We start from the raw sequence: 24659 nt of genomic DNA on the forward strand, positions 1-24659 counted from the left end.
ATGTCTTATTACAGTCTTTGGTTTAAAATCTAATTTGTCTGATAAAAGGATTGCCACTCCAGCTTTCTTTTGTTGTCCATTAGCATGGTAAATAGTTTTCCACCCCCTCACTTTCAATCTGGGGGTGTCTTTGGGTCTAAAATGAGTCTCTTGCAGACAGCATATCGATGGGTCTTGTTTTTTAATCCAATCTGGTAGCCTGTGTCTTTTGATTGGGGCATTTAGCCCATTTACAATCAGGGTAACTATTGAAAGATATGAATTTAGTACCATTGTATTGCCTGTAAGGTGACTGTTACTGTATATTGTCTGTGTTCCTTTCTGGTCTATGTTGCTTTTAGGTTCTCTCTTTGCTTAGAGGACCCCTTTCATTATTTCTTGTAGGGCTGGTTTCGTGTTTGCAAATTCTTTTAGTTTTTGTTTGTCCTGGAAGCTTTTTATCTCTCCTTCTATTTTCAAGGACAGCCTAGCTGGATATAGTATTCTTGGCTGCATATTTTTCTCATTTAGTGCTCTGAATATATCCTGCCAGTCCTTTCTGGCCTGCCAGGTCTCTGTGGATAGGTCTGTTGCCAGTCTATGTTTCTACCATTGTAGGTTACAGATCTCTTCTCCCGAGCTGCTTTCAGGATTTTCTCTTTGTCTCTGAGACTTGTAAGTTTTACTATTAGATGTTGGGGTGTTGACCTATTTTTATTGATTTTGAGAGGGGTTCTCTGTGCCTCCTGGATTTTGATGCCTGTTTCCTTCCCCAAATTAGGGAAGTTCTTGCTATAATTTGCTCCATTATACCTTCTGCCCCCCTCTCTCTTTCTTCTTCTTCTGGGATCCCAATTTCTCTAATGTTGTTTCATCTTATGGTATCGCTTCTCTCTCGAATTCTGCCCTCGTGATCCAGTAGTTGTTTATCTCTCTTTTTCTCAGCTTCTTTATTTTCCATCATTTGGTCTTCTATCTCACTGATTCTTTCTTCTGCCTCATTTATCCTAGCAGTTAGCACCCCCATTTTTTATTGCACCTCATTAATAGCCTTTTTGATTTCGACTTGGTTAGATTTCAGTTCTTTTATTTCTCCAGAAAGGGTTTCTGTAATAACTTCTATGCTTTTTTCAAGCCCAGCTAGTATCTTTAAAGTGATGATTCTGAACTCTGGATCCGACATCGTACTAATGTCCGTATTGAGTAGGTCCCTGGCAATCGGTATTGCCTCTTGTTCTTTTTGTTGAGGTGATTTTTTCCGTCTTGTCATTTTGTCCAGAGGAGAATATGTGAATGAGAGAACAAAATGCTAACAGGGTAACAATGTCCCCACAAAATATACTCTAAACAAATCAGAAAAGACCTGAAACCAGGGGAAAAGAAAGGGAAAGAAAGAAAAAAGAAAAAGAAAAAGATAAAAACAAACAAAAACAGAACAAAACAATAAAAAACAGAGTATGATCAGATATGATCAGGCTGGGGCATAGATGAGTGCCATACAGTAGATTTTGGGTGTATTTTGGTCTGTTAGAAGAAAGTGCCTCCCAAAATTTTAAAGAAAGAAAACTTATATATGTACAAAAATAAGGGTTGATATGATGCAGGGATGGAATATGACTGTAAAGATGAAAATTATAAAAAATTTTATAAAAGGAATTGATAAGAAGTTGAAAAAAGAAAGAAGAGGATTAAAAAAAAAGGAGAGAATGTGATCAGGTAGGAGACTAGAACAAAACCATACACTAGAGATTTAGGGTATATTTTGATCTGTTAGAAGAAACTGTATCTCAAAATTTTAAAGAGAGAACAACTTATATATATATGCCAAAAATAAGGGTAACTGCTATGAAGGGATAGAATATGACTCTTAAAATGAAAAATAAAAATATTTTTTAAAAAAGGGATTGATAAGATTTTGGTTGAAAAAGGGAAAAAGAAAAACTCAAAGAAAGACAGTTAAAAAAAAATTAACTTTGAAAGACTAAAGAATCATGGTAAAAAAGCCATGGATTCTATGTGCAGTATTCCCCTAGCTCTGGAGTTCTGCCGTTCCCATTGATCGGTAATCCTGGTCTTGGCTGGCTGTTCTCGCTGATCTCCTGGGGGAGGGGCCTGTTGCCGTGGTTCCCAAATGTCTTTGCCGGAGGTGGAATTGCCCTGCCCTTGCCCGTCCGGGCTAAGTAATCTGCTCGGGTTTGCTCTCCGGAGCTTTTGTTCCCTGCAAGCTTTCCGTACAGCTTTGGAGGCGGAGAGTGAAAATGGCGGCCTCCCAATCTCTGCCCCAGAGGAGCCAAGAACTCGGGGCCCTGCTCCTCAGTGAGCCCCCAGAGAAAAGCAGTCAATCACTCCCGTCTCCCTGGTCTCTGGCCGCACTCCGTGCTCACCCGGCCTGTGACCAAGCGTTTCTGTCTCTGGCACCCGACCCCGGGTGGAGTCTCCAAACCCAGCAGATCCCTGCGGTGCGCTCCCGCACCTCTCCTCCCGGGGGAGGAAGGGGAGTGTCCCCGGATCTGTCGCTTCTTGGGTCCCTGCTGGAGGAGCAGTGGCCCGACTGTGCTGCGGATCACGGTTTATGGCAACCCCGAGCTGAGAGCCCGCGCCTTGGCTCCGTCTCTGCAGCCGGCTTCCCCGCTCTGATACCTGGGAGCTCTGCCGCACTCAGGCACCCCCGGTCTTTCTGTGACCCCGAGGGTCCTGAGACCACACTGTCCCGCGAGGGTTCCACCCCCTGCTTAGCCACTGGAGAGACGTCCCTCAGCGGAGCAGACTTCTAAAAGTTCCAGTTTTGTGCTCTGCGGGTCTATCGCTTGCCAGAAGTGGCCGACGGAGGCCCCTCCCCCGCCGTCTATCCTCCCGAATATTTTCTTGGATTCACTTCTCCGCACATCCTACCTTCCATAAAGCGGTCGCTTTTCTGTTCAGAGAGTTGTTGCTATTCTTTTCTTCGATCTCCTGTTGACTTTGTAGGTGTTCAGAATGGTTTGATCCCTACCCAGCTGAATTCCTGAGGCCAGACGAAATCCATGTCTCCTACTCCTCCACCATTTTGCTCCGCCCCTTCGATTTAAATATTTTTAATTTAAAGACAAGGCAACCTGTGTTGATCAAATCTAGTTGTATGGATAGTTCCATAAATATAGACTTTGCAGTTACAGTGGATACAGCCTAATGGTGTCTGATTAACAGCACTTAGTGATGATCAGTGTTTCTGAGGATCTTTGACAACCTGGACATATGTCCAGAGGGAGCAGCTGTGGAGGAGAGGAAGCCTCACCTACTTGTCTGGCTCATCTGCCAATTCCTGTCCCTGCTGCTTGCTGCAGTTCTTTGGTGACCATCATTCACTGATTCCAGAAGCAAGGCAGGGCTGTTCCAGGCACTGGAAGCCCCATACAGGGGGCCTTCTCAGTGCGTGCGGTCACACTGGGGAGGGGAGTGGTGGGTGTGCTGTTTGCAGGCGTTATAGAGGACGAGGAGCAATGTGCAGGCTCTAGAGGCTCAGTCTGCTTCGGGTCCAGTCCTGGCTTCACCACTTACTCATTGTATAACCTGGGGCAGAGACTCTGTTTTGTCATCCTTATAATGGGTGTACCAGTAGGGTTTGGAGTACCACCTACTCAGTATTAGCTGTTACGACCATCTCATACTCATTACCATATTGAAAGAGAAAGGATCCATGAGGCAGACCATGCTTTTATTCTCCATCACATACACAAAATCTGACACAGTGCCTGAAACACATTGGCAGGTATTCTTAGATGACAGTCATTGATAAGTGGTTTGTGAGGTTAATGGACGGCAGTTGAACAGCAGTCTTCTTTTCTCCGTGTGAGTGCTGAACTAGCTGTGGTGAAGGAGGAGGGCGATGGGGACTGGAGCATCAGCTCGGTTACTGATGGAGTTGCGGGGGACATAGCGTGATGCACATCAACACACAGGTTCCCGTTCCTGGGCACCTGACCACCTCCACTGCCCGCCCCCCCCCCCCGAAGTCCTTGATTGCTGCTGGCCAGGCGCACGCAGGCCCTCCTAGCCGAGCACTTGCCCCCCCCCCCCCACTGGCAGACCCTTTGTCACCAGAAGGGCAGGCACGGAGCTTAGCTCACGACGGCCAGGTGCCCAGTCAGATAGGCTAGTTCACTTGCCCTGGACGGGACTTTCACTGATGAGTGGCAGCAAAGGGCAGAGGGCTCCCCCCAACAGCTGGTTGAACGGGCGGGCAAGCGTGCATTGTTGCAGCTGTGGAACAGACCCAAGCAGATCGTATCTGGTCTGACGGAGCCGTCGGAGCTCATTCCGTGATGACTGGTCACATAGCCGGAATACATCCAGGTCAGCTTTGGGGCACAGCTGGTCATTGTGTACGTTATGAATGACGCATCCCTCTTCCCTCTCTCTCCTCTTGCCTCCCTCATCTTGTTCTGCAAGCCTCAACTCAGACATCTCCTCTTCAGCGTTGCCCAACTGCCCAGTGCAGGTTAGATGTCTCTTTCTCTTTGTCCCCGCACGTGTTCCTGTCCACACTGGCCACCCTGGCGTGCAACCAGGTGCTGACCTGTCTGCTGTCCCCCACACTGGGAGCCCCTGAAGAACAGGGACCCATACTTGGCCCCGCGGTCCTGCACAGGGCCATTTAGTTGACTGTGAGCCTTTGGTGTTGGGTTCCTAAGAAGGAATCCAAGGTCCTTAGGGAGGTGCAGCGTCTCCCACGGTAACGGTGCTGTCGTCTGTTTCTAGGCTAGGGCCCACCCAGCTCAAGATCTTCACTTGTGAGTACTGCAACAAAGTCTTCAAGTTCAAGCACTCACTGCAGGCCCACCTGAGGATCCACACCAACGAGAAGCCCTACAAGTGCCCCCAGTGCAGCTACGCCAGCGCCATCAAGGCCAACCTCAACGTGCACCTGCGCAAGCACACCGGCGAGAAGTTCGCCTGCGACTACTGCTCTTTCACCTGCCTGAGCAAGGGCCACCTCAAGGTGCACATCGAGCGCGTGCACAAGAAGATCAAGCAGCACTGCCGCTTCTGCAAGAAGAAGTACTCGGACGTCAAGAACCTCATCAAGCACATCCGAGACGCACACGACCCCCAGGACAAGAAGGTCAAGGAGGCCCTGGAGGAGCTCTGCCTCATGACCAGGGAGGGCAAGCGGCAGCTGCTTTACGATTGCCACATCTGCGAGCGCAAGTTCAAGAACGAGCTGGACCGTGACCGCCACATGCTGGTGCATGGGGACAAGTGGCCCTTTGCCTGTGAGCTCTGTGGCCACGGAGCCACCAAGTACCAGGCGCTGGAGCTGCACGTCAGGAAGCACCCCTTCGTGTACGTCTGTGCCATATGCCTCAAGAAGTTCGTCAGCTCCATCCGGCTGCGTGCCCACATCCGCGAGGCGCATGGGGCCGCGCAGGAGACCGGGGTCTTCACCAGCTCCATCAACCAGAGCTTCTGCCTCCTGGAGCCTGGCGGGGACATCCAGCAGGAAGCCTTGGGGGGCCAGCTGCAGCTGGCAGAAGAAGAGTTTGTGTTCCAGGGGGTGAATGCGCCCAAGGAGGCGGCCTGCTCCGGAGATGCTCAGCCTGAGGAGGGACGGAAGGAGCCGGAAGCCTCTGTGGAAGAGCCTGCCTCTCCTGTGCACTTAGCCACCCCCCAGGCCGAAAGCGCTTCCCTGCCACCCTGTGAGCTGGAAGCTGCTGTGGACTCTGCGGAACTTCATTCGCACTCGGTGGTTTCCGATCGGTTTTTGTTGAAGAATGATACCTCCTCTGCCGAGGCTCACGCTGCTCCCGAGGAGACCTTGGATGCCCCGCACAGAGCCTCCTCCCAGACTCAGGGCCAAGAAGTCACACCACTGCTGTCTGAGGCCAGAAGCGCAGAAGCAAACCAGGACATGCGGGGTGCTGAGAGCCCCCCGGGGGTGGGGCAGGAAGTGGCCGCCCCCCCACCCGAGGGACCAGACCCTAGTAAGTGTCTCAGGTCAAACCCAGGTGAGGCCTCAGACCCTGCTCTGGTAGCGGGTGCAGGGTACCTGGCCCTGCCCCAGCCTGACTCTTGCACGCCTGCCTCTGAGCACCGGGCAGGCATCAGCGCGTTCATGAAGATCCTGGATGGTTTACAGAAGAGACGGATGAACACCGGTTTGTGTGAGAGGATCCGGAAGGTGTACGGGGACCTGGAGTGTGAATACTGTGGTAAGGAGAGGCAGAGCTGGGCAAGCAGCCGGTTGAGCTCCGTTCCCGGCAGCCCCGCCCGTCCCCAGCTTGCTTTGGGTCCCCTCGTGTTTGATTCGAGCTCATGTCTCTTTGCAAAGAGCCGCTTCTAAATGAGCTACCTTCTTCATCTGTAGATAGCAACGGGTGCTGCCATTTAGCACGTGCAGTCTTTGTGGAGGCAGCCAGGGGGACTGGACAGTTAGCCTCACCGGCGTGGTCCGGCGTGTGCAGCCGTTTACCCCACGCCCTCTGCCAGAACGGGAACGAAGGAGAATTGTTCTCCTGGCACACGACAGGTAAAGTGTAGCTGAAGTTGTGGCCTTGTCAGCGCAGCTCTCTGTAGGGAGCCCCGAATAGAGCCCTTCTGGCTCACGGTGCAGGCCTGGTCTCTGAGTCTCCCGGAGAGCTGGAGGCCCTGGCCGTAGGAGGCCTGGCTCTGGCCCGGGTGTCAGTAGAGTGTAGAGACTCTGGCTTACGCATGCGCACAGCCCTCTTCAGTGCTGTCCTTGGTCCTCAGCAAGCACTGTTTCCGTCCTCCCAGCTCTGACATCATGCAGACGTAGCAGCACCCTTAAGGTCTACAACCTCCCGCCTGAATAGTAATTTGCAGACGGAAGTAAGGAAGGTGTGAAGGGTGACCTGGACAGGCTGGAGAGGGAGCTAAATAGAATAGTAAAAAAAAAAAATCATAACAGGAAAATCAAATTCAGTATAAAAGAAATGTCCTCGTTCTCACGTGACGATGTTTTTTTAGGCAAACTTTTTTGGTACCAGGTGCACTTTGACATGCACGTGCGCACCCACACGCGGGAACACCTGTACCATTGCTCCCAGTGCCATTATTCCTCCATCACCAAAAACTGCCTTAAGCGCCATGTCGTTCAGAAACACAGTAACATCTTGCTGAAGTGCCCCACCGACGGCTGTGACTACAACACTCCAGATAAATACAAGCTGCAGGCGCATCTGAAAGTTCACACGGAGCTGGTAAGTAGCAAGTCCGCGGCTGCGCCATCCACCCCGGGTGCTCACCGCTTTCTAGCCTTGGTGCGTGTGGCACCATCCTGCTTCCTGGGGCCCAGCACGCAAGCAGGCTCCTCGCTTCCCAGAATGCTTCACCCCAGGATTCCTTTAGCAGGGAGAGTCTCAGATGTCGCAGGATGATTCGGTTGAACAAATTTCCTCTCTGTGCAGAATTTTCAGCATCAGAGAAAAACTACTGAAGATCTGCAGAGTAGAAATAAAGCAAGGATTTGTTAAACTACGTTATAAAGAGTTATTAATAACAGAGGTACTAGTAATAAGAGCTCAGTTCGATAGTGCCTGGGAAGCAGTAGGCAGTGTTGGGTTCACGGGGAGAACGCGCGAAACAGTGATGACCGCTGCCGTCCTCTTGTGGGGTTGGTTGTCAACTCCTTGCGAGAGATTGTGAAGCATTTTTATTTAAAAAAAAAAAAATGATAATTTAATCCAAGGGGCTGTTAATATTCATAACGGTAAAACGTGTTTAACTCTTTGGTGGAAGATGATGTAACATAATGAGTGACTGTTTATTTTTGCAAATTCTCACGTCACTCAAGGGGCTGACAGCCGATGTGATTTGAGCCTTCTGCAGGTTATAAAGGAGGCCCCCCCCGGCCCCAGGTGTGGTTCTGCTTTAATGGCATTCCTTTTTATACCCCAGACAGCACAGAAGGAGGCTTCGGAAACTTGGTGTGCCTCCACTGTGTGCTTCCACTGTGTTCTGGCGCGGAAATCATTCACGTCGTGGCGCTTTGTCACTCCGGGTGAAGTCGGGGTGTTGTAGGAGCAGTGGGGTGGGTCAGGGCCCGTGCTTCGGGGTTAGATGCCTGCCGATACTGTCTCCAGCACTCATACGGACTGTGGCTGTTGGGGCAAATCACATGTCCTTTCTGAGACTTGGCAGCCTTCTGTATGTAGTATATATGAAAAAGTATATATTCATATTCTACACATACACGTATATCTACATATATATGCACGTATATATCTACATATATATGTATTATACACACATGTGCACACATTTGCATACACACGTTTGATACATGCTTGCAGACACAGTGTATGTTTGTTTCTGCATATAGCTCTCCCGGGTTCCTGGGAGGATAAGGTGGAATGTTCTGGCAAGAACCTAGCTCAGTGATTGTGTTGTCAACCCTGTGCCCGCTACTGCCTGTCACCTGGGACCTCTTAGCGCCTGTTTCTCTCTCTTTCTGAGTAGGGCACGAAGGCAGGCTCTTCCTATTTCCTTACAGAATTGCTGTTAGATTGGTCGTGCGTCCAGTACTGTCTCAGGGCGGGGGACACTGGGGTGACAGAAATCATTACGATAACTTTGCTAGAAACGCATATGAAGTCAAGTGGGAGGGCGGCCAACATGGGGACAGGGTGCTGGGGGCAGCCTTGGGGTGTAGCAGTTAAGACCAGGAACCAGACTGTGGGTTTTAGCTCTGGCTTCCCCGATTGGCATGCATCGGACTTCAAGATGAGTCATGTAACTGCCCTGTGCCTCAGGTTACTGATCCTCGGGAGGGTGAGGTGAGAGAATATACGTAAATGTCTCAGAAGGAAGCCTGAAATCGAATAAGCACCATGTGTCACTATTAGAATTGCTAGTATTTATTCTACTTATCATTTGGGGACTTGTTGCTCTGCATCGAGAGACTTTGAAACAGAGGCTGAAGGCTGACACAGAAGAGGAAGTTGTAGGAGCCCTTCAGTGTGTGGGACTGTTTTTCTCTTGTCTGTCGGTGTGTGTCAGAGGGACTCAGGTCCAGCCCAGGCATTTTCTTGCCTCTGGATGCTGGTGCTCAGCCTCCTGGCCACATCCCTGGTCCTCATGGTCAGCAGGGCCCGTCGGGGACACGTCCTAAGATCTTAAGCCCCGATTTCATATGGTTTCATTTATCTTGATAAACCAGCATTTATTTATTTATTTAATTTATTTTATTTTTTTAAAGGTTTTATTTATTTATTTGACAGAGAGAGACACAGCGAGAGAGGGAACACAAGCAGGGGGAGTGGGAGAGGGAGAAGCAGGCTTCCCGCCGAGCAGGGAGCCCGATGCGGGCGGGGCTCGATCCCAGGACCCTGAGATCATGACTTGAGCTGAAGGCAGACGCATAATGACTGAGCCACCCAGGCGCCCCTTGATGAACCGGCATTTCAAGAAGCTTCTCTTTTCAACTTTCTGTGGTTGTGAATCTTCCTTCAGAGAGGCTGTGTCTGCAGTGTTGACACTTGAGAAGGCGTGTAGGGGAAAGGGGGGTGACGGTGTCGGTTCTCATCCTGTGGTCCGGGCCCCCCTTTCATAATTCTCGTGCCCCCTCCAGGAGGTGGGAGTGTTTCCTCCGCAGGGCAGATCAGGAGCCTTCTGCACAGTCATTTGGTAGCTCGCCCCTGGTCACGCTTTGGTCAGGGCAGACGGTCGTGAATGTCAGCCATGCCCCTCTGGCAGGTCTCTTGGACACTTGCACACCGTTGGAAGGAACGTGCTGGAGGTCGACTTTGTCCCATGAGAGCAGGGGCTGCGTGGATACTTTCTGTGCTGTATCTCGTGCTATGATAACAGAACGTCCCTGAGAGTTCCCTGAGAGAGGAGCGGGAATAAGGGAGCATGACTCTGCTGATTTTGTAAACACTGGGCGTTATCCTGATTCTCATCAACACTCACGTTTTCTTAGAAGTTGTTAAAGTGTGATTCCCCTCCCTGATGTTTGCAGTTCTTCCATTTGAGGCACTTTTAAAGGTGAATGTGCTCCTGGTGCCCTGAAGCTCGCTGACGTAAGCTAGAGGCGCCATCCTCTGCGAGCCAGGCATTGGGATTTCAGACATGAGTATGACCCCCGTCTGCCTTCAAGATGCTCTGTTTCGGGGAGTGGGGGATGCTAAATAAGAGGACAGCATAGCAATAAGGCACGCTAAGTGAGGCCAACACAAAGTGCCCTTCCCCTCCCACACTGCCCCGGAGAGGTCAAGGTAAAGGTAAAGGAGGGCTGCCTGAAGGAGGGGTTCTGAGCTTGATGAGTAGGATTTGGCCAAGGGAGTGGCAAGGGGGGAGCTCCCAGCAGAGTAGGCAGCACACACCGCGGGGAAGCCTTTTGTGTTTATACCAGGATATTGAAAACGTTTCCATGAAGCAAGCAGACTCATTTGCCAACGTAGTTAGATGGCATCATTTATGAAAACAGGTTCTAGTATTTGGAGTTTAGACAACATTTGTCTTTTGAGCCTGTAAATTATTTCTGGAATGAAGCTGAAGTTACCAGGGAAATGTTGACCTGGTGGGGAGATCTTCTGCTAGCTAGCATTGCTTACTTTCCCCTTCCCCAAGCCCTAGGCAGCTGCTAATCTGCTTTCTAGTTCCATGGATTGGCCTGGCTGGAGATTTTGTATAAAGGGGATCATGCAATTTATAAATAATGGCAGAGTGAGTATATACCCTGCTTTCTTAGGGTTGTGGTGAGGGTAACACGAATGAGCTTCATGATGTAAAGGTGCTGAACAGAGGACTCTGGTCAGGGAAGGGTCTACCTGGCTTGGGAGAGTGGTGCTGTTGTGACCTCACATCAGCCTGGGGCTTGGTTGTGCCCCGGAGAGATGGGCCAGGTGTGTTAAAAGTCTGGCTGTACTTTGGCATTTGATCCAACTGATTCCCATGCAGTGCAAAATTAAGGAAATTTTAAATTGAACCCCTGCGCCACCCCAAATGGGCCTCCATCCAGGTCCATTCTAGTTGCAATAGGACCCTGGGATAATTTGGCTGAGTTTCCTATTTCTGTGACTCTTAAGCATGCCTTTGCTAATGATGCACTCAGTGATCAGAAGGCGTGAGTACATTTAGCATGGTCTCTCCCACCACATCCTCTCTCTCCTGAAGAACTAGGTGGTGTGACGTACAGTCAGGGCTATATTAGCATCAGGGGAATGTGGAGAGCCAGCCAAGGGTGGTAGTTAATGATGTTGCCGAGCAAGCCCCCTTTCTACAGCACTGTGCAGAGTTTGTGCAGGGGAGACTCAAAGAACATCTGTAATGCCAGGGGCTTTGGGCTCTGGTGGGCTGTAGCTCAGACCCCATGTCCACCTCCGTGATCTTGGGCATTTGCTGAGCCTCCGCTTTCTCATTTGTAACATGAAAATTAGGTACCATCTCTGGCCTGTCAAGGTCATGGCATGTACATTAGAAAATGTGTGGAACACCCAGATCAGTTTTTGCGGTCCACAGGTCCTGGGCCATGAAACAGTTTAGTTGTGGAACAGTTTAGTGGGTCACAACTAGTAAGTATCTCTTAAAAAATGAAATGCCATAGAATAAAATAGAAATTACTAGCATTAGGCATCTCTACCCGAGGTTAAGTGTTGTTTTCTGAGACCTTTGTTTCCATGTTTCAAGATTTACTTGTTTTAGAGAGAGAGAGAGAGCATGGGCGCGGGCTTGGTGGGGGGAGAGGGAGAAGCAGAGGGGGGAGAGAGAGAATCTCAAGCAAACTCCACACTCTGCACAGAGCCCAATACGGGGCTCGATCTCATGACCCTGAGATCATGACCCGAGCCGAAACCAAGAGTCAGATGCTTAACTGACTGAGCCACTCAGGTGCCCCCGTTTTCCATGTTTCAATATGTTTATGTATCAGTGTGTGTGCTTGTGTGTTCCAGATGGCAGTGTTAAATGGGTGACCTCCTGTGGGTCCCTCTAAATAAGTTTATGTTACTGACCCAGCTGATGTAATTCATGACTTCCTGAGTCAGAATCGCATGGGGGTGAGAGGTTGCTGGGCTCATGCCTCCACTAATTTGAGGGGGACCTGGGAATCTGCCCCTTGGGTCCCTCCTGATAGATACATTTGAAATGGTAGGAAATGGAGCATATGGTGGATGCTCACGGTATGTCAGTCTTTCACTTCATCTCCAGCTTGCGCTCCTTCTAAGAAGACCATCTGATCTGAGGGCACGTGTAGCAGTCACACGCCCGCCCTGGGGACAGGGCACGTTTTGGTGTCACCTGCTAACACGACCACCTGTAGGGTGTGGCTTCACTTCCTCACTTCTCTGATGACCTGGTCTGTGAAGCGCCTCCGGGTTGTTGTGGGAATTTAGTGAGATGGTGTTTGTGAGGGACTCAGCACAGGTCCAGGTGCACAGGGGAGTGGCCGGTCTGCGCCAGCTCGTCCTTCTTCTTAGTTGGGGGGGGGTGGTGGTGGTAGTAGCGGGGTGCGGAGGAGCATCCGTCTGTCCAGGGCGGGATGGTCTCTCAACACACGTTTTAGATTAGCTCTTGGTCCCTGCCTTTGAAAAATGTGTGCTCTGTTTTTGGCCACAAGGGTACACACATTTAAAACATCTTACTCATACTTGCTGGAAGTAAAGTAACATGTTGCCAGCCAAGCACAGAGAAAGTAGAGGGAGCTACCTCCAATATCTTTCTGGAAATCAACGGATTCATCTTTTTTTTTTTTGTTCCGTGGTTACAGACCAGTTTGTTTCTGTGTGGCCCCGTCTGGGCGCGTATCCACAGTGCTAGAGACCTCGGGCTCCCAGAGCTTCCTGCGTCTAAAATGCAGCTTTCTGTGAGCAAGGCGGGGGTCTAGGATTGAAGGGGCTCGCTTGGCAAAACAACTGCTTTCAATGGACGGCGGGGTCCTTGAGTCGAAATCCCAAAAGGAACATGTTTGGGTTTTTTTGTTTTTTCTTTCTTTCTTTTTTTTTTCTGTGGTGGGGCAGGGAGGGGGCAGGCTTTTTTTCTAGTTCAAATCAGTCACAGTTTCAGTGTCACCTTCTCTGCCTCTGTGTGGTGGCAGCTCTCACTAGCTCATGGGCCCCTGGACGCAGGGCCAGTGTCTCATACCTCTGTCCTCAGTGCAATGCCTGGCACATAACAGGGGCCTTTGGAAGGTCTGAGGAATGAGTGAGTGAGTCCACGGAGGACAGCGGACACCATCACCATGCTTTTATTCATGAGAGATTGTTCAGAGTTGAATCTCCCACCCTATTTTTTAAACTTGACTCACATATTTTATAGGAGTAGTACTTACCTGGTAGTTAATACACTTGGTGGCCGGGGGCAGGCTTGATATTCTCCACTCACTGCTAGTTTCAGACTTGAGAACTGCCCAGTTGCTTTGGGGGCCAAGGCACCTGCCCTAGAAGCTATAGACCAAGGCGGAGTCCACCCAGGGGTAAAGCGGGGGGCCTGAGCCTGAGCCCTGGGGCAATGCCCGCACCCCACACCCCAGACTCCTGCTGATGCCTTTCTTTTTTCAAAGGGTCCTTTGTTGCTTTGAAGGCCATTTCCACTGGCTCAAACAAACTCCGAGGGCTGGGCTCCTTGACTGTCATTACTGCGCGGGCCTCTTACTCTCCGTCTTTGCCAGGAACACTTTTAACAGCCACTCATTTTAAGTTTGCTGTGTCAGTTTGGGTTTTCATCTCTGGTACAGAACTGAGGCTTGGAAAAAATAAATAAATAAATGAGTCCTAAGAGTGCCCCCTCCTCCTGCCGCCTGTGTCCTGCTGCCTGTGTCCTTCTGACAGTCTTCAAAGGCATCAAGAAATGAGGGGACCAGATAAGCTCTAAGATAAATTGCTTTCAGACTATCAGAGATTAAAAGAAAAAAAAAAAACAAATAGCAAGGACTTAGGGGAGAGGACTGTAAACTCTTTCAAAGCCCTGCTGAATGCATCCATCATCTCTGCTGATGAGGGCACTGGGGGCAGGCGGGGGTGGTGACATCCTCCACCAGGATGCCCGCCAGGTCCAGGGCATCTTTCAGACATGGCCTGTGAGCACGAGTTCCTGTGTGCAGACTCAGGGAGTGATGGGGTGACCTGGAAGGGTCAAGGGCAGAGGAGGACAGTGACGGGAGCACCTTGAGAAGGCCTGAGCCCACAGCGTAGCCTGGGTGGAAGTCTGTGGCATTGGCTAGGCACGAAGCTCAGGACAGTGTCACGAGAGCTGCCTGGACACCTGAGCTTGGCAGGCATCGCTTGGAACCCAGGTGTTTGGTGGGACATGCAGCCAGACTGATGGTCCAGAGGGACTTTTGTTAGGTGTTGTTTTTGTTTTTGAATACTAAGTACCGTTCTCTGAAGTGTGCTCCAGGGAACACCCTCTCTGGAGCTGTCCTGCAACAGCAGCAGCTAATCCACAAAGGGCTTTGGAGGGCGCTCACTCAGATCCCCCGCTTGGAGATTCCACAAGAAGGACTTTTAGCTGAGGCCGAGCTGCATTAGCAAGGCTGCAGCCACATCAGCGACCTCTGTCAAATTTATTGAGCGCCAGGCTCCATTCTAAGCACTTTATGTGTGCTATCTCTTAATAAATTTTATTTTTTAGAACAGTTTTAGGTTCGCTGAAGATTGACCAGAAAGTCCAGAGATTTCGTTGTCCCCAAACAGGCACAGCCTACCCCACTGTTGACATCCCACACCACAGTGGTACCTTTGTTACAGTCCATGAACGGACACTAACACACGAGTAACACCCAGAGTCCAGAGTTTACATTCAGGGTCACTCTTGGTGGTGTACGTTCTGTGGGTGTGGACAAATGTATAATGACATGCATTCATCGTTACTGCATCGTGCAGACGAGTTTCACCGCCCTAAAATCCTCCTCGCTCCACCTGTTCATCCCTTTCTTTCCCCCACATTCTGGCCACTGTGGATCCTTTGCTGTCTTCATGGTTCTGATTTTTCCAGAATGTCGTAGAGTTGGAATCATAGAGTCTGGAGCCTTTTCACATCGGCTTCTTTCACTTAGTAAACAGGTCCTTGATTTGTTTCTAATCTTAGTGGGAAAACTTCTAGTTTCTATCATTAAGTATAATGTTAGCTGTAAGTGTTTTATAGATAATCTTTATCAAGTTGAGGAAGTTCTCACCTCTTCCTAGTTTACTGAGATTGTGTATCATGAATGGATGTTGGATTTTATCAAATTCTTATGTTTCTATTGATGTGAGCATGTGATTTTTATTTCTTATCCTACTGGTGTGATGGATTTATTATTTGATTTTAGAATGTTGAATCAGCCTTGGCTACCAGGGATAAATCCCATTTGGTTGTGGTGTATGGTTCTTTTTACACATTGTTGGGTTCGATGTGCTAATGTTTTGCTGAGGATTTTTGCATCTCTGTTCATGAGAGATATTGGCCTGTAATTTACTTTTCTTGTAATGTCCTTGTCTGCTTTTGGTATTAGGGTGATGCTGGCCTTTGTAGAATGAGTTAGGAAGTTTAATTCTGCTTCTGTTTTCTAAAAGAGATTGTAGAGAATTGGTATAATTACATGTTTGGTAGAATTCACTGGTGGACACATCTGGGCTTGGTACTTTTTGTTTTAGAAGATTATTATTATTTTTTTTTTAAAGATTTATTTATTTTGAGAGAGTGCACATGAGTGAGGGGAGAGGCAGAGGGAGAGGGAGAGAGAATCTTAAGCGGACTCCTCACTAAGCGTTGAGCCTGAGGCGGGGCTTGATCTCACGACCCTGAGTTCATGACCTGAGCCAAAACCAAGAGTCAGATGCTCAACTAACTGAGCCACCCAGGCACCTCTTGTTTTGGAACAGTATTAATTTTTGATGCCATTTCTTTAATAGAGATAGGATCATCATGATTATTTCTTTGTGAGTTTTGGCAGATTGTGTCTTTTAAAGAATTTGTCTGTTTCATCTACGTTGTCAAATTTGTGGCCATAAACTTATTCATGGTATTCCTTTACTATCTTTTTAAGGTTCAGGGGATCTGTGGTATGTCCCCCTTTTCAGTAGTAAGTCCCCCTTTTCATTTCTTCTATTAGTAACTTGTGGCCTCTCTCTTGCCTATTAGCCTGGTTAGAGGCTTAATGATTTTATTGATCTTTTCAAAGAGTTAGGTTTTGGTTTTGTTGATTTTTCTTTGTTGATTTCCTGTATGTATGTATGTATGTATTCTCAAGTTTTTATTTAAATTCTAGTTAGTTAACATATCGTATAATATTGGTTTCAGGAGTAGGATTTATTGATTCGTCACTTACATATAACACCCGGTGCTCATCACAACAAGTGCCTTCCTTAATACCCTTTACCCATCTAGCCCATCCCCCCCACACCTCCCTCTAGCAACCTTAGTTTGTTCTCTATAGTTAATTGTCTCCTATGGTTTGTCTCCTTCTCTCTTTTTTAGTCCCCTCCCCTATGTTCATCTGTTTCTTAAATTTCACATATGAGTGAAATCATATGGTATTTGTAATTTCCGATTTTTAATTTATTTGGTTTCTGCTCTAATTTCAATTTTTTTTTTCCACTTAATCTGGATTTTATTTACTCATCTTTTTCTGCCTTCCTAAGGTGGAAGCTTAGATGGTTGATTTTAGGTCTTTCTTCTTTTCTAATATTATACATTCAATGTTAATATAAATTTTCCTCTAAATACAGCTTTCGTTTCTTTTCATAGATTTTGATAACTTGTGTTTTCATTTTTATTTAGTTAAAATTAAAAAAAATTTTCTTGAGATTTCTTCAACTTGTGTTTTTAAAAGTATATTGTTTAATTTGTACATATTTTGAGATAGTCCAGCTATCTTTCTGTTATTGATTACTAGTTTATTTTTATTTTTTTTGGGGGGGGGTCTGTGAGCAGACTCTGTATGATTTCTATTCTTTTCAATTTGTTGAGGGCTGTTTTATGGCCCAGAATGTGGTCTATTTTGGCAAATGTTCTATGTGACCTTGAGAAGAATGTGTATTCTGCTGTTGTTGAATGAAGTTGTCTATAGATGTCAATTATACCCAGTTGATTGATGGTGTTGTTGAATTCAACTGTGTCCTCACTGATTTTCTGCCTGCTGGATCTGTCCATTTCTGAGAGAGGGGCATTGAAGTCTCCAACTAAAGTAATGGATTCATCTTTTTCTCCTTGCCATTCTACCCGTTTTTACCTCATGCTTTGTGACTCTGTTGTTAGATGCATACATGTTAAGGATTATTATGTCTTCTTGGAGAATGACCCCTTCAACATTATGTTGTGTCCCTTTTTATAAATGATAATTATCCTTGGAGTCTGTTCTGTCTGAAATTAATAAAGCTACTTCCCCTTTCTTTTGATTAGTGTTAGCATGGTATAATTTCCTTTTAATCTGCATGTGTCTTTAAATTTACAGGGGTTTTCTTACAGCCAACATATAGTTGAATCTTGTTTCTTGATCCAGCTTGGCAGTCTCTGTCTTTTAATTGGTACATTTAGATCACTGGTAGTCAAAGTGATTATTGATATAGTTGAATTAATATTGATCATATTTGTTAGTATTTTCTATTTGTTGCCCTTGTTCTATGTTCCTTTGTGTTCCAGTCTTTTTCTTTTCTGCCGTTTGTAGTTTTATTTATTTTTTAAAGATTTAATTTTTCTGAGACAGAGAGCACGAGCAGGGGGAGGGTCAGAAGGACAAGCAGACTCTTCACTGGGCAGGGAGCCCAACAAGGGGCTTGATCCCAGGACCCTGAGACCTTGACCTGAGCCAAAGACAGACACGTAACTGACTGAGCCACCCAGGCACCCCTCATTTGTAGCTGTAATTCCGCACTTTATATGGTTTCATCTTCTCTCCTTTCTTAGTATATTACTTGTACTTTTTTTTAAAATTTTTTCTGGTGGTTACCATAGAACTTGTGGTATACATTTATATATAATCCAAGTTGATTTTCAAATAGCACTGTTCCACTTTATGGATAGTTTAAGTACCTTGTAATAACAGAATAATCCTTATTCCTTCTTTGTACCCCTTGTATCATTGTTGATATTTATTTCACTTTTGTATAAGCATATGTATATAGAGAGCATATATTATTGAATACCTTGTTGCTATTATTATTTTGAGCAAACTTTGTTAGATCAATTAAGATTAAGATAAATAAAAGTTTTTATTTTACCTTCACTTCTTCCTTTTCCAGTGCTCTAACTTCCTTTATGCAGATCAAGTTTCTGACTTTATCTTGTTTTGATATTTCTTGTAAGACAGGTCTTAGTGGTAAAAAATTCCTTCAATTTTTGTTTGTCCGAGAAAGTCTTTATTTCTCCTTTATTTTTGAAGGATACTTTTGCAGGGCACAGAATTCTGGGTTGGTGTTCTTTTCTTTCAGGCCTGTAAATATTTCACTCTGTTCTCTTCTTGCTTGCATGGTTTCTGAGAAGTTGGGTATAATTCTTATCTTTGCTCCTCTAGAGATAAGGTGTCCTCCCCGCCAACCCTGCCTTCATTCAATAATTTTTCATTAACTTTGGTTTACTGTAGTTTGAACATGATAGGTGTAGTTTATTTGGTATTATTCCTATTTGGTGTTCTCTGAGCTTTTTGGATCTGTTTTGGCATTTGACATCCTATTAGGGAAATTCGTAGTCATTATCGTTTCAAATATTTCTTCAGTTCCTTTATCTCTTTCTTCTTCTTCTCATATTCTCACTACATGCATATTACTTCTGTAGTTCCACAATCCTTGGATGCTCTCTTCTGTTTCCATCAGTCTTCTTTCCTGCCTGCTTTTCAGTTTTAGAGGCTTCTTTGGAGATATCCCTAAGCTCAGAAATTCTTTCCTCAGCTGTGGCCAGTCTCTTACTACTCCCATCTCAGAGGCATTCTTCACTTCTGTTGCAGTGGTTTTGATCTCTAGCATTTCTTTGTTGGTTCTTTCTGAGAATTTTCATGTCTCTGCTTTCATTGTGGGCAATGTCTCTTGCCTGCTATCTGCTTCATCCAGCAGAGCCCTGAACATGTGCATCAGAGTTGTTTTAAATGTTCAGTCTGATAATCCCAGGATCCTTGCCAAATCTGAGTCTGGTTCTGATGCTTGCTCTGTCTCTTCAAACTGTGTGTTTTGCCTTTTAGTGTGTCTTGTAATTTTTTTCTTCCTTTACAGCTGGACAGGATGTACTGGGTACAAGGAACTGTAATAGGCTTTTATTAATGTATTGGTAAGGTTTGGGGGAGGGGGATCCTTTTATAATCCTGTGATTAGGTCTCAGTCTCTCGGTGAGCCTCTGCCCCTGGACATGAACTTCTCCAGTGTTTCTCGGTTTTTTTTCCAGCCCCTTTAGGTGGGGAAGGCTGGCTAAAGTGGTCTGGGTTTGGGTACGTTCTTTCTCACACATGGAAGGATGTAGTAGGAGGCTGGAGGTGGGCATTTCCCTTCCCCCAGGTAGCTTTGTCTCCGATAATACCCCAGCAGGTTAGGCTGTGGTTAATTGGTTTCCCCTGGAGACTGGCCTTGTTTTTATTTTATTTTTATTTATTTATTTATTTATTTATTTAAAATTTTATTATGTTATGTTAGTCACCATACAATACGTCATTAGTTTTTGATGTGATCCACGATCCATTGTTTTCATGTAACACCCAGTGCTCCATGCAGTACGTGCCCTCCTTAATACCCATCACCGGGCTAACCAATCCCCCCTCTCCCCTCCCCTCTAAAACCCTGTTTGTTTCTCAGAGTCCGTAGGCTCTCATGGTTCATCTCTCCCTCCGATTTCCCCCCGCTTCATTTTTCCCTTCCTTCTCCTAATGTCCTCCATGCTATTCCTTATGTTCCACAAATAAGTGAAACCATATGATAATTGACTTTCTCTGCTTGACTTATTTCACTTAGCATAATCTCCTCCAGTCCCAACCATGTTGATGTAAAAGTTGGTTATTCATCCTTTCTGATGGCTGAGTAATATTCCATTGTATATATGGACCACATGTTCTTTATCCATTCATCTGTTGAAGGGCGTCTTGGCTCTTTCCACAGTTTGGCAATTGCGGACATTGCTGCTATGAACATTGGGGTGCATATGGCCCTTCTTTTCACTCTATCTGTGTCTTTGGGATAAATACCCAGGAGTGCAATTGCTGGGTCATAAGGTAGCTCTATTTTTAACTTTTTGAGGAACCTCCACACTGTTTTCCAAAGTGGCTGTACCAACTTGCATTCCCACCAACAGTGTAGGAGGGTTCCCCTTTCTCCACAACCTCTCCAACATTTGTTGTTTCTTTCCCTGTCCATTTTTGCCATTCTAACTGGTGTAAGGTGGTATCTCAGTGTCGTTTTGATTTGAATTTCCCTGATGGCTAATGATGATGAACATTTTTTCATGTGTCTGTTAGCCATTTGTGTGTCTTCTTCAGAGAAGGGTCTTTTCATATCTTCTGCCCATTTTTTGACTTGATTATTTGTTTTTTGGGTGTTGAGTTTGAGAAGTTCTTTATAGATCTTGGATACCAGCCCTTTATCTGTAGTGTCATTTGCAAATATCTTCTCCCATCCTGTGGGTTGCCTCTTTGTTTTATTGACTGTTTCCTTTGCTGTGCAGAAGCTTTTTATCTTGATGAAGTCCCGAAAGTTCATTTTTGCTTTTGTTTCACTAGCTTTTGGAGATGTATCTTGAAAGAAGTTGCTGTGGCCGATGTCAAAGAGGTTACTGCCTATGTTCTCCTCTAGGATTTTGATAGATTCCTGTCTCACATTGAGGTCTTTCATCCAGTTTGAGTTTATCTTTGTGTATGGTGTTAGAGAATGGTCGAGTTTCATTCTTCTGCATGTGGCTGTCCAATTTTCCCAGCACCATTTATTGAAGAGACTGTCTTTTTTCCATTGCATGTTTTTTCCTGCTTTGTCGCAGATTATTTGACCATAGAGTTGAGGGTCCATATCTGGGTTCTTTATTCTTGTTCCATTGGTCTATATGTCTCTTTTTGTGTCAGTCCCATGCTGTCTTGGTGATCACAGCTTTGTAATATAGCTTGAAATCGGGCAACGTGATGCCCCCAGCTTTGTTTTTCTTTTTCAACATTTCCTTGGCGATTCGGGGTCTTTTCTGATTCCATACAAATTTTAGGATTGTTTGTTCTAGCACGCTGAAAAATGTCATTGGAATTTTGATCAGGATGGCATTGAAGGTATAGATTGCTCTGGGTAGCATAGACATTTTAACAATGTTTATTCTTCCGATCCATGAGCATGGAATATTTTTCCATCTTTTTGTGTCTTCTTCAATTTCGTTCATGAGTGTTCTGTAGTTCCTGGAGTATAGATCCTTTACCTCTTTGGTTAGGTTTATTCTGAGGTATCTTACGGTTTTTGGTGCTATTGTAAATGGAATCGTTTCTCTAATTTCTCTTTCTACAGTTGCGTTGTTTGTGTATAAGAAAGCAACTGATTGCTGTGCATTGATTTTGTATTCTGCCACATTATTGAATTGCTGTATGAGTTCTAGTAATTTGGGGTGGAGTCTTTGGGTTTTCCATATAAAGTATCATGTCATCTGCAAAAAGAGAGTTTGACTACTTCTTTGCCAATTTGAATGCCTTTTATTTCTTTTTGTTGTCTGATTGCTGTTGCTAGGACTTCTACTACTATGTTGAACAATAGTGGCGAAAGTGGGCATCTTGATGTGTTCCTGATCTTAAGGGAAAGGCTCTCAGCTTTTCCCCATTGAGGATGATATTCGCTATGGGTTTTTCATAGATGGATTTTATGAACTTGAGGAATGTTCCCTCTATCCCTATACTCTGAAGGGTTTTAATCAGGAAAGGATGCTGTATTTTGTCAAATGCTTTTTCTGCATCAACTGAGAGGACCATATGGTTCTTCTCTCTCCTCTTATTAATGTGTTCTATCACACTGATTGATTTACGAATGTTGAACCACCCTTGCATCCCGGGGATAAATCCCACTTGGTTGTGGTGGATGAACCTTTTAATTTATTGTTGGATCCTATTAGCAAGGATTTTGTTGAGGATTTTGGAATCCATATTCATCAGGCATATTGGTCTGAAATTCTCCTTTTTGATGGGGTCTTTGCCTGGTTTGGGGATTAAGGTAATGCTGGCCTCAGAGAATGAGTTTGGAAGTTTTCCTTCTGTTTCTGTTTTTTTGAAACAGATTCAGCAGAATAGGTATTATTTCTTCTTTGAATATTTGGTGGAATTCCCCAGGGAATCCATCAGGCCCTGGACTCTTGTTTTTTGGGAGGTTTTTGATCACTGCTTCAATCTCCTTACTGGTTATTGGCCTGTTCAGGTTGTCAGTTTTTTCCTGTTTCAGTCTTGGCAGCTTATAGGTTTCTAGGAAGGCATCCATTTCATCCAGATTGCTCAGTTTATTCGCATATAGTTGTTGATAATAATTTCTAATAATTGTTTCTATTTCCTTGGTGTTAGTCGTGATCTCTCCCTTTTCTTTCATAATTTAATTAATTTGGGTCCTTTCTCTTTTCTTTTGGATAAGTCTGGCCAGTGGTTCATTGATCTTATTAATTCTTTCAAAGAACCAACTTCTAGTTTCGTTGGTCTGATCTCCTGTGTTTCTTGTTTCTACTTCATTGATTTCTGCTCTAATTTTAATTATTTCTCTTCTAATGCGTAGCTTAGGCATCGTTTGTTTCTTTTTCTCTAGTTCTTTAAGGTGTAGAGTTAGTTGGTGAATTCGGGATTTTTCTATTTTCTGTTTTTTTGAGTGAGGCTTGGATGGCTATGTATTTCCCCTTTAGGACCGCCTTTGCAGTATCCCATAGGTTTTGGACCGATGTGTTTTCATTCTTACTGATTTCCATGAATTGTTTAAGTTCTTTGATTTCCTGGTTGACCCAAACATTCTTGAGCAGAGTGGTCTTTAGCTTCCAAGTGTTTGAATTTCTGCCAAATTTTTTCTTGTGATTGAGTTCCAGTTTTAAAGCATTGTGGTCTGAGAAATAATCTCAGTCTTTTGGTATCAGTTGAGACCTGATTTGTGACCCAGTATGTGGTCTATTCTGGAGAAAGTTCATGTGCGCTCGAGAAGAATGAGTTTTCTGTTGTTTTGGGTGGAATGTTCTGTATATATCTATGAGGTCCATCTGGTCCAGTGTGTCATTCAAAACTCTTGTTTCTTTGTTGATTTTCTGCTTAGATGATCTGTCCATTGCTGAGAGTGGAGTATTGAGGTCTCCTACAATTAACATATTGTTATCAATATGACTCTTTATTTTGGTTAACAGTTGGCTTATGTCGATGGCTGCTCCCATGTTGGGGGCATAGATATTTACAATTGTTAGATCTTCTTGTTGGATAGACCCTTTAAGAATGATATAGTGTCCTTCTGTGTCTCTAACTACAGACTTTAGTTTAAATCTAATTTGTCTGATATAAGAATTGCTACCCCAGCTTTCTTTTGAGGTCCGCTGGCATGGAAGATGGATCTCCATCCCTTCACTTTCAGTCTGGATGTGTCTTTAGGTTCAAAATGAGTCTCTTGTAGACAGCATATGGATGGGTCCTGTCTTTTTATCCAATCTGCAACCCTGTGCCGTTTTATGGGAGCGTTTAGGCCATTCACGTTGAGAGTGATTATTGAAAGATATGAATTAATTGTCATCATGTTGCTTGTGAAGATGTTGTTTTTATAGATTGTCCCTGTAAATTTCTGTTGTATATCACTCTTGGGGTCTTTCTCCTTTTATAGAACCCCCCTTAATATTTCTTGCAGGGCCGGCGTAGTGGTCACATATTCTTTCAGTTTCTGCCAGTCTTGGAAGCTCTGCATCTCTCCATCCATTCTGAATGACAGCCTTGCTGGATAAAGTATTCTTGGCTACATGTTCTTCTCATTTAGTACCCTGAATATGTCTTGCCAGGCCTTTCTGGCTTGCCAGGTCTGTGTGGATAGGTTTGACGTTATTCTGATGTTCCTCCCTCTGTACGTAAGGAATCTCTTCCCTCTAACTGCCCTTAAGATGGTTTCCTTGGTTCTAAGATTTGCAAGTTTTACTATTACATGCCGGGGTGTTGGCCTGTTTTCCTTGATCTTGGGAGGGCTCCTCTCTGCCTCTAGGAGACGAATGTTTGTTTCATTCCCCAGATTAGGGAAGTTCTCAGATACGATTTGCTCAAATACATCTTCTAGTCCTCTCTCTCTCTCTCCACTCCCTCCGGGATTCCAATTATTCTGACACTGGAACACTTCATGGTGCTGCTTATTTCTCTGATTCTGTTTTCATGGATTCTGAGTTGTTTTTGCCTGGCCTCCTCTTTTCCCTTTTTATCTATTATATTGTCTTCCAGGTTGCTTATTCGTTCTTCTGCCTCACTTACCCTAGCTGTTAGATTATCTAGATTGGATTGGATCTCATTGATAGCGTTTTTAAGTTCTGCCAATTCAGCTTTCATTTCTGCCCTTAGAGACTCTATGTTGCCATTAATTGATTTCTCCATTCTAGCTATTGTCTTCACAATTGCTAGCCTGAATTCCATCTCCGACATGTTGGTTATATCTGCATCCATTTGTAAATCTGCGGCATAAGTCATAATCTCTGAGTCTTTCCTATTTTGGGGGTTCCTCCTGCTAGTCAGTCTGTTGAGGGGTGGTTGAGGGAATTTATAGAGTCCAAATTATTGACCACAACCCAAGCAAGATGCTCTTGTTTTCTAGGGACCTTAGGGTTGCTGACCTCTTGTTCTCCCA

The 24659-nt window shown here is 45.4% G+C and overlaps 1 protein-coding gene across 7 annotated transcripts in view; it reads left to right on the forward strand.

Annotated features, from left to right (window-relative positions):
• ZFAT (zinc finger and AT-hook domain containing) overlaps positions 1-24659 on the forward strand; it is a 199637-nt gene that overhangs the window by 75439 nt on the left and 99539 nt on the right. For all 7 annotated transcript variants that reach the window (XR_013447667.1, XM_036086345.2, XM_078071973.1 and 4 more), the window contains 2 exons: positions 4717-6167; positions 6943-7175. Coding sequence is in view for 6 of the 7 variants with exons in the window: in XM_036086345.2 (XP_035942238.1) it covers positions 4717-6167; positions 6943-7175 (1684 nt within the window). In the remaining variant the exon portion in view is untranslated. The remainder of the gene's footprint in view (positions 1-4716; positions 6168-6942; positions 7176-24659) is intronic.

The sequence above is a fragment of the Halichoerus grypus genome, chromosome 5, assembly GCF_964656455.1.
Source record: "Halichoerus grypus chromosome 5, mHalGry1.hap1.1, whole genome shotgun sequence".
Taxonomy (NCBI): domain Eukaryota; kingdom Metazoa; phylum Chordata; class Mammalia; order Carnivora; family Phocidae; genus Halichoerus; species Halichoerus grypus.